The sequence below is a fragment of the Echinops telfairi genome, unplaced genomic scaffold (genome assembly GCF_000313985.2).
Source record: "Echinops telfairi isolate 266 unplaced genomic scaffold, ASM31398v2 ScPeMD7_2565;HRSCAF=3150, whole genome shotgun sequence".
NCBI lineage: Eukaryota > Metazoa > Chordata > Mammalia > Afrosoricida > Tenrecidae > Echinops > Echinops telfairi.
In genome coordinates, this window is record NW_022106463.1 from 5,202,565 (window position 1) to 5,211,901 (window position 9,337).

The following is a 9,337-nucleotide window of genomic DNA, read 5'->3' on the forward strand; positions in this document are numbered from 1 at the left end:
ATCTGGTGACTGCTTTGGGGCATTCCAAAGGCGTCCACTTTCTCCAAGCACATGCCCATCATGGAGACTTTTGATGAAGTTTTAAGAAGCTGAAAACTGCAGTGTTGATAAAACAAGAAGGAAATTTGTGCTGAGGAATGTTTTTTGTTGTTTTCCCTCCGTCAAAATATCAAGCAAGGCACCTGTTCATTCTTTGAGGCAAGGGCTGGCCAGGAACTTTGTTGGGAAACCTAAGCCCATTTGCCCTCCGGTCCTGATCTTGCCCTTTCCAATTTTCTGTGTGTCCCCCAAATTTAGACAACATTGACAGGGATCACAATGGGGGTTCCTTAAAGATGCTACAAGTCCTTTCTCCACCAGGGTGTAAATCCAAGAGTACAGAAGATGCATCCATCACCTTCAGAAGGGCACTGAGCTGGCTGGACGACCGTGCTTAGAAACAAGAGTCTTCCACTCTGCTCTTTCTAATGACGGCTTCTGTGATTTTCTGCCAATGCATCGTCACCTCCCCTCCGATTTATCACCCAGCCTTCTCCTGCGAGAAGAAACGTTTTCCATCCCTGGACCAGGTGATTTCTCAAATAAAGGAGCTCAGCTGTTGACGGAGAGGTTAGGGATTCCAGACCACTCAGAAACACCTTGAGAAGCAGGCCTGGCAGTCAGTCAGCTTCTGAAAACTCAACCAGCGAGGAGTCGATGGAGCACGGGTCTACCCCAACCAACACACACCGGCTCACTATGGGTTGGAATCAGCTGGGTGGCTCTTCAGGTTTTCCTGGCAGAGAGGAATTCTCCCTTCACAGCAGTCTAGGAAACACATCTACTGCTTTGACAAGAACTGTCTCTTTTGTCAACGTTTCTACTAAAAAACAAACAAAAAACACACTGCCATTGAGTTGATTCTGACTCCTGGCCACCCTGTAGGGCAGGGTAGACCTGCCCCTGTGAGTTTCCAAGACTGTAACTCTTTATGGGAGTAGAAAGCCTCATCTTTCTCCCTTGGAGTGGCTGGTGGTTTTGAACTGCTGACCTTGCCATTGGCAGCCCAGTGCATACCCACTCCACCAGGAATGTATTCCCCTAGAATACTTAAAATAATGCTTGTTGACTCAAGGAGTGTACATATCAACTTCTCAACGTAGTCATCACTTCTCAAAGTAGGCTAATGTTTCCCAAAAGCAGTCTTTCTGCCTTTTAGCCATTTTATCAGCTTAGCCGGTTTAATGAACCATCTGAGAAATCCCCAACTGGAAAGTAAAAAAAAAAAACAACCCCAACACCCCTAAGCATTCACCTCAGAAAACATTTATTCATCAACAAAATGATTTCCCCTGTCTGTGGTTATCTCCAAAAATAACAATAATAATAAAAGAGAGATGGAGTAACCTCGATACTGATGGCTGCCAACAGTTTTACATGATTGTCATTGGGCAGATATAAATCTCACAAAGCTTTGTTTAACGACAAGTGTTGGTTTTGCTAGCATTTGGACATGTGCTCACGCATACTTAAAAATGTACCTTTTTTTTTAAACATAAGTAAACAATGCAGAAAGAAATCTGATTGACCTTCCAAACTCAGAACAAGGGCAATGGGCATTGGGCTTGTAGAGGGAAGAGCATGAAGAATGTGAAGCCCCCACTTGATGGCGAGCGAAAGGCACCTGGTCCTTGCAAAGTTTGCTCCTGTCTGAATCATCCCCCGCGCCTGGAAAAAAGGCAACGATGTTGACAACGGGAGTAAAAAACCCAATGGCCACAATGACTTGCAAAGGGAATCTCTATCTGCGGCTTACGCTACTCCACGTCTTCGCTTGAAGAGCTAGCCTAAGCATCAGGGGGAAGCACACCTGGGCATTTTCAGTCGGTGAAACGAGAAGATCGTGGCAGAAATACACGGAGCCTGGGAGTGTAGTGCTTAATGAAGCTGACTGCTCACCGCAAGGTCAGCAGATGGGAACCCCCCACTGCTCCTCTGGAGACAGAGGCTGCTCCCTGCTCCCTTACCTGGCCCGGGAACCCTAAAGGAACAGCTCCATTCTGTTCTGCAGGGTCACTGAGTCTGGGATGGGCTCAAGGGCAGTGGCTTTAGACGGAGGGTGCGTTCTGAGAGGCGGGAACACTGGCCTTCATGTCTGACGGTGCTCATCGCCCACGCTGTGTACTCTGGGAATTGGGATGGGACAACCAGACAGAAGGAAGTGGCAGTCACACGCCACCGGGACACATTAAAAGTATCTTGGGAAAGCAGAGAAGGATCGTTCACAAGCAAAAGAACCCCAAAACACCCCAAACAAAAAAGCATCTGAGGAGTGGGTCCTCCCCACAAGCCACGGGTGGTCAGGACATCGAGGAAGGCGGGTTGTGCCACCACCTCGCCCAGCAGTTCAAGACGGAAGCCATCGGCCAGTTCGGAAACGTCCTCAATAGTTAGGCGACTGCAATTTCTCCCACTCTCAGTTTTTAATGTGGAAGATCACTTTAACGTAGAATGATCAGCCCTCGACAAGCAGTACCATCACAAGCGTGACAAACAGATGTGTATTTCTACAGGGCTTCCGAGTATTCCACACGGGAATCCTTTTTCCACACGGGAATCCTTTTCTCACCGCCATGGCCTCGCCTCTCCAGCTTGGGTGTGAAACACTGAGGAAACTGGCCCAAGAAAAATGACGGTCCCCGCCCATCTGACGTAGTGGAGAGAATCACGAAACAGGAATCTTAAGCGTGACCTCATGAGAAACCTTTCATCTGTCCGCTGATGGGATTCTTTTGACATCTGTACCAGGGGGCACGTCAGGGCTCAAGTGCTCGCCTTGTAAACCACCAGCGGCAGACGGGGCTGCCCTGTGAAGGCTCATGCATCCGCCACAGAGGCAGAGGCAGCCACAGAGACACTAGGTACGGGGCAGATGCACCCAACAGGGAGCCAGCCACAGGTAACCTGTGACCCTCCTGGGAGTCACACGGTCACGGCTGGAAACATCTTCTGCTCACTGCCCGTGTGGGGGAAGGGGGACTGCACCTGGCGGTAGCCCGCCTGCAGAGCGTCCATGAAGGGGGGCATGGGCGGCACGGGCACCGCGTCGTGGGGCACGGTGTACCCCACGTAGGGCGGATGCAAGTACTGGCCCTGGTGGGGCACGATCTGTGTGGCCTGCTGGCAATTGAGCACGGAGAAGTTGGTGGGCATGTTGACGTACACGTTGTTCATGGTGCCCTCGGGCAGGCAGCAGTTGGTCTGTGACCTGGTGGGCGGGGCCCGGGCGCCCGAGTTGGCGCTGGAGCTGGAGCTGGCTGCCGTGCTGGACTGGCGGGAGGACGAGCCACGGGACGTGCTGGCGCTGGCGATCATGGGGATGGTCTCCATCAGGCGGCTGCCCCCGGGCGCTCGGCTCTGCTGGGGCTCCTGCTTGGGCCGGAGGCAGCGGCAGCAGCAGGCCGCCACCAGGGAGCCCAGGATGATGAAGGCCACGAACACGGAGCCCACGATGAGGAACGGGACGTAGATGGGCACTGGGGAGAGAGCAGACACACGCAATCAGGGCGCGCTTGCCCGAGCCCGCCAGGTGTGGTGATGGGCACCATCACGCAGAGACACCCAATCAGGGCGCTGCAAGAGCCAGAGGGGTGATGGGCAGCATTACCTAGAATGTGAATTCCCATCAGCATGCGCTCAGGAGCCCGGCCCAGTGTGGCGATGGGAGGGGTCACGTGCCACGGGCCCACCCAATCAGAACGCAGTGCAAGAGCAAGCCCCGCCCAGCGTGGCAGTGGGCGGAGTCAAGCGGAGCATGGGCGGGGCTGGCGGTGTGCTCCCTCAGTGTTAGCCCACAGGATGCTCAGTCCTTCACCTCACCAGAGGTGGCGCTGTGGGTGAGGTGGTAGGTTGCTATCCACAAGGTCCGAGGTTCAAATCCACCAGCCACTCGAAGGAAACCATCTCTAGTTGCAATGGACTCCGTGGCCCTGGGTTTTGGGAAAGATGGAGTCCCTGAGTCCTGCGCTCGGCTGCTAATGGAATGGTTGGAGGTTCGCGTTCACCTAGAGGTGCCTCAGAAGAAAGGCCAGGCGATCTACTTCCAAAAGCATCAGCCAATGAAAGCCCTATGGATGTCGTCCTACTCTGACACACGTGGGGTCGCCAGGAACCAGGACCGACAGGACAGCCACCCATCAGTTGGTTGGGGGAACAGTGGTAAAGGGCCTGGAGCGGAGTGGTCTACCCCTGCCCCCCTCCTCACAAGCAAAAGTGCTCATCTTTACAGTTAGACTCCATACAGTTAGAGACAAGTGGCCAGTTGGGTAAAACGCAGTAGCAGTAGTAGTAGTAGTAGTAGTAATAATTGCATAAACAATATGGATTTAATGTTTTAAGATGTTTATAGTTCTAAAATTCCTCACATACTTGATCTGCCTAGACTTACACCTGCCCTAAGAGATCATTGAAAAAGCAAGATAGAAAAACTGATGCCTTAGCATTGTGCTGTTGGCAAAGATTACTGATTACACCAGGGGCTGCCAGGTGAAACACAACCCCGCCTGGCAAGACCAGAACCAGAATGCTCCTTAGAGATGGAGGATGGCGAGACATTCTGGCTCCCTTGCTTTGGATTCGTCATCAGGAAACATGCCAGAAAAGGACGCCATGGTTGGTAAAACAGAGTCAGCAAATCGAGGGTGACCCTCCATGAGGTGGCCTGACACCATCACCACACCCAGACTCACACCAAACCTACTGCCATCGAGTCGATTCTGAGCGACTCTTCACAAGGTTTCCCAGGAGCAGACAGCCTCATCTTTCTCCCATGGACCAACCGGTAGGCTCAAACCATCAACCTTGTGGTTGGCAGTCAGTGTTAACCTGACAGTACCACCAGGGTTCCTTAAAAAAAGAAAAAAAGATATATACGAAGGGGCTTCAAAAATTTTTTTAGAAAATAGAATGGAAAGGCAACAAACAGTTTGAAGTCCCCTCATATGTAACGAGTGAGATTTATTCTGTAAAACAATAATAAAAATAAAGTAAAATTAAGGAGCCTTCACTAGAACCAAGTGTTTTACTTTTTAAAATTGTATTTTTAAAATATTTTGCTTGGTTTTTTTATACACCTGCATATATTCTAGAAGCCATAGAAAGAGAGAGTGGAATCCTAGTTGTATAGTGTTTACAAACTGGGCTGCTAACCACAAAACCAGTAGTTTGAAACCACCAGCCACTCCGCAGGAGAAAGATGCAGCTTTCTGCTCCAGTAAAGAGTTGCAGTCTTGGAAACTCGCTGGGCAATTTTACCCTCTCCCATAGGGTTGCTCTGAGTTAAAATGGACTCGAGGGCTTTGAGTTTGGTTTTGTGGCTCTGTAGACAGCACTTACAAAGCTTACAGAAACCAGAGCAGTAGGCTGATGGGGCAGGACAGGAGTCCTTGAATTCTTGAATCACCCTGGGCTGCTCAGGACCTCCAGTCTCCTGAGGGAGTGCGCCTTGACATTTTGATTGAAAAGCACAGGAGGCAGGGGCTGGCTCTGACTTGTTTTGGCACAGCCCAGTGCCAGCCCAGTCCTGTGGGACAGCCCCTTGAAGCAGGCACCTTTCCCAGCACCTCACAGGTCAGATACTTGGAAGAGCAGTTGGCTGTCTGTGAAAAGACTAGACTTTCTAAAGTATGCTTCTGCTGACTGCTCTAGCTGTCTGGGGCTCCCTCCACTGAGCAGTGGTGGAAGGATGCAATATGTTATTAAATACAAAGGCTAACAACTGTGTCCCAGTAATGAGCTGAGCAAGAACTACCTGCCCACAGCCTACTCACTGCAGTGGAGTTATTTTGATTCTGACTTATAGCAACCCTGCAGCATGGAGAAGCACAGCTTCTCACGGTTCCATTTTCAGGGCTGTCATCTTTACAGAAGCCAACTGACTGCCTCATGCTTCTCTCCGTTAGCAGCCAAGTGCTTAAACACCGTGCCACCAGGGTACCTAAGGACTATGTCCACTCACTGCTGTTGAGTTGAGTCTGATTCAGAACAGTCCTATGGAGGACTTCTGACAGCCTCATCCTTCTTTCCAAGAGCAGCTGTTGGGTTTGAACCACCAACCTTGAGTTAGCAGTCCAATGCTTATCCAACTGCATCATTGGCCTCCTAAAGTACCATATAGCATGCTGCCCCTTTTCATACATAGAAACACTTGCTGCAGCAACAACCGGAGCCTTTCCGGTCTATTTATACAGCCAGGATAAAGAGGGAACCCAAGTGGTGTCGTGGGTTAAGCTTTTGATCTCCTAACTGAAGGCTGGTGCTTCAAATCCACTAGCCCCTCTGAGGTTGAAAGAGGAGGCTGTCTGCTCCGACAAAGCTCTCCAGCCTTGGATAGCCATGGGAGCCAGTCTGCTCATCCCCCAGGGTCCTATGATGCTCTGGGAATTGACTCGATGGCAGTGGGTTTGGGTTCCAGGTTACCTCCTGGGACAGCAACCTCTGTGCTTTCTCCTTTGCCTGGCATAAAACGTCTGTCTCAAAGAGGCTGGTCCCCAAACAAGTTACCAAAGGCACAGTAAAACTCAGAGAAAGGGGAACAAAAAAACACCACACCAAACTTGAGTGCCAAATCCAGCTGTGAGTAGCCCCCAAACTCAAAAACTGTTCGTGGAGGGAAGCAAGGGCTCTCTCCCCAGAAGCACAAGTGCAGTTTCAGGGTGAGAACGGGAGCCTGCCTCCACAGGGCTCAGAGGATTGATTCCGGGTCGGGCTGTTAACCAAGGAAAGACTGGGCTTTCTACTCCCATAAAGAGCTACAGTCTCGGAAACACACAGGGGCAGTTCTAGCCTGTCCTACAGGGTCTCCATGAGTGGATTATTAACTTGATGACAGTGGGTTTTATTTTATTTTATATAGGCACTCAGAACTGCTTAATTAGGCGGGGGGGTCCTTGACTGCAGATAGGACGGGGAGACTTTTTAGAGAGCGAGGGGGTGAAGTTTTAAAGGTAGTTAGGTACATACCCATGCTCAAGCCCCGGATGGCATCACAAAGCTATACCAGCTGCCTACTGAGGAGCCCAGCTCAACTGACCCTCTGCACAGCACCCGTGGCTGCCCTCTCTGGGGCTTCTCCGGCTCCCTTCTCTGCCCCACTGGACTGGAGTTGGAGGAGGTACCACCCTCTTAGTCCATCTCTTTTCAGATTCCAGCAGCAGAATGGGGGAGGAGCGTGCAGATTAAATGCCTGACTGCAGAGGTGGCTGCCCTGGCCCAGCCTGGGGAGACCCTTCTGTCAAGACCAGAAGCTACACACCCCCCTCATCCCAGCCCAGGGAGCTCAGGGTGTTGTTACAGAGTCCAAAAGAGCCCTGCCCAATGGCATAGTGGTTAAGAGTTGGGCTGCCAACGGCAAGGTCACAAATTTGAAACACTCCAAGGGAGAAAGACAAGGCTTTCTACTCCTATTATTAGTTACAGGCTTGGAATCTCACAGGGGCACTATGAGTCAGCATGGCTTCAAGGCCAGAGTTTGGTTGGTTTTAGGTTAACTTAAAAAAAAAAAACAACCATTGCCATCCAGTCATAGCGACTCATTCCGACTCACAGGGACTCTGCACAGGGTTTCCAACGCTGTAAATGTATCCAGGAGCAGACAGCCTCATCTTTCTTCCAACATGTGGCCTGTGAGTTTGAACTGCCCACCTTTCTGTTAGCAGCCTAAAGGCGCCATTAGAAACTGTCTCTCAAAAATACATCCTTCATCCCACTGTGCACCACTTGACCTCGAGTCCTGTCACCCCAGACCTACATACATACAGAGAGAGAGAGAGAGAGAGAGAGAGAGAGCCCTTACTTACTGGTTCCAGCCCTTCTGGGCGTCAGCCTGGGAAAGGCTTCTGACAAGTAGGAGGTCGAACCTATCAAACTCAATCATGGATGTTTACCTGCCAACTCGGACTTAGGCAATTCAGGAAAAATAAAACAGGAAATTGGGCTGGGGGTGCCACAAAGACAGCATTGGGCTGCCGCTGCTGTCACACCCCAAAAGCCTGATGTGACAAGAGGGGTGCAGAGACCTTGGACCACCTGGCGCCCAGGAAGCGGTCCTGTTTACAGGGTCTGCTAAAGGAGTCAAGGGGGGCCCAATGGTTTGGCGTGCCGCGTGGGAGGGGGGGCGGTGAGGCGAGGGGCTGCTAGTGAACCGTTTGCGCGGCTGTGAAAGAAAGAGGTGGCTTCCTGCTCCCACAGAGATTCCAGCCTTGGAACCCCAGGGAAGAGTTCTATAAAGTACGGATTGGCTGAGAGTTGGTATACACAAGACAGCAGGCGGTTAATTGGAGAAAAAGGTAAGCCTACCTTCTAAAGGGAGTTCACGGGGCTGCCCTGGCCAGGCCCCCTCCTAAGGGGGCGTGTGGCCACCATTTCCTGGCATGCCTGGCTAGAAGTGAAGGCATGGGAGGGTCTCAAAGGATCACCCCCACCCCACCGCGCACATAGGAATGTGGTTCCATGGTGGGTCCCGCCCCTCCACCCACCTCATCGCTGACAAACGGGGAAACCGAGGCCAGCTTGACACACACCCCTACGTGTGCCAGATCGCAGACTCCGAGGCTGCTCCTTCCATCCCTTGGCTCCCAGGCTCCCGCCAGCCCGCCGGACCCTACCTGCAGAGCCGTCGGGGCCGTCCTTATCTGTCCGTCCGGGCTCGATGGCGCCCTGCTGCCGGTCGTTGTCGCAGCCGCCCTGGTCCAGGCGCGCCTCGGCGCTGGAGCAGCAGTAGCGCAGGGCGCAGCTGCCGCAGCATATGGTGGCGTCGCTGCCGTCGAAGCGCTCTGGGCACTGGAACCCGAGGCGCCAGACGCCCTGCGCGTCCAACCAGCCGTGACAGTACTCGCCGCTCGCCTGCGCGCACGCCGCGAGCAGCGCGCCCAGCAGCAGCGGCAGCAGCGCCCTGGCGGTCCCCGAGGCGGCGGCCGGGCGGCGGCCGGGCCACATGGCCCCACCCTGGGCGCGGGCGGCGCGGCTTTGGAGGCCAGGAGAGCCTCGTCCCGTAGTCCGATCGATCTCTCGGTGCTGCTGCTGCTGCTGCTGCTGCTGCTGCTGCTGCTGCTGCTGCTGCTGCTGCTGCTGCTGCTGCGGCCGGGGCGCCCCTGGGCTCGGGCCACTTCCCAGCGTCCGGGTGGCGCCAACTAAGTCATAGCTGCCCACTGTCCCTCGGCGGGACTACTGGTGGCTGCCGGGGTGCAGTGAGCGGGTCCCCGGGGCTTCACTCACACGGGACGCTCCGCCCGCGTCTCCCAGGAGCCGACCGCCGAGTCCGGTAAAGCGCCGCACTTCGGGGTCCTGCTCGGGTCCCCCA

At 53.2% G+C, this 9,337-nt stretch overlaps 1 protein-coding gene across 1 annotated transcript; it reads right to left on the reverse strand.

Moving 5' to 3' along the window:
* Window positions 1–1,289: 1,289 nt before the first annotated feature.
* Window positions 1,290–8,973, reverse strand: SHISA2 (shisa family member 2). Its single transcript, XM_004714818.2, has 2 exons — window positions 8,643–8,973; window positions 1,290–3,515 (listed from the first exon to the last, which is right to left on the reverse strand). The coding sequence occupies exons 1-2, from the start codon at window positions 8,971–8,973 to the stop codon at window positions 2,962–2,964; spliced, it is 885 nt and encodes a 294-aa protein (XP_004714875.1). The 3' UTR covers window positions 1,290–2,961.
* Between the last annotated feature and the right edge of the window lie 364 nt (window positions 8,974–9,337).

What these genes read in the sequence shown, in the direction of transcription:
- SHISA2 (XM_004714818.2), bottom strand. Translation starts at nt 8,973, where the DNA reads ATGTGGCCCGGCCGCCGCCCGGCCGCCGCCTCGGGGACCGCCAGGGCG. An exon ending in CGGCCCCGACGGCTCTGCAG is followed by an intron (nt 3,516 to 8,642) that starts GTAGGGTCCGGC and finishes CTCTCTCCCCAG; the next exon opens with TGCCCATCTACGTCCCGTTC.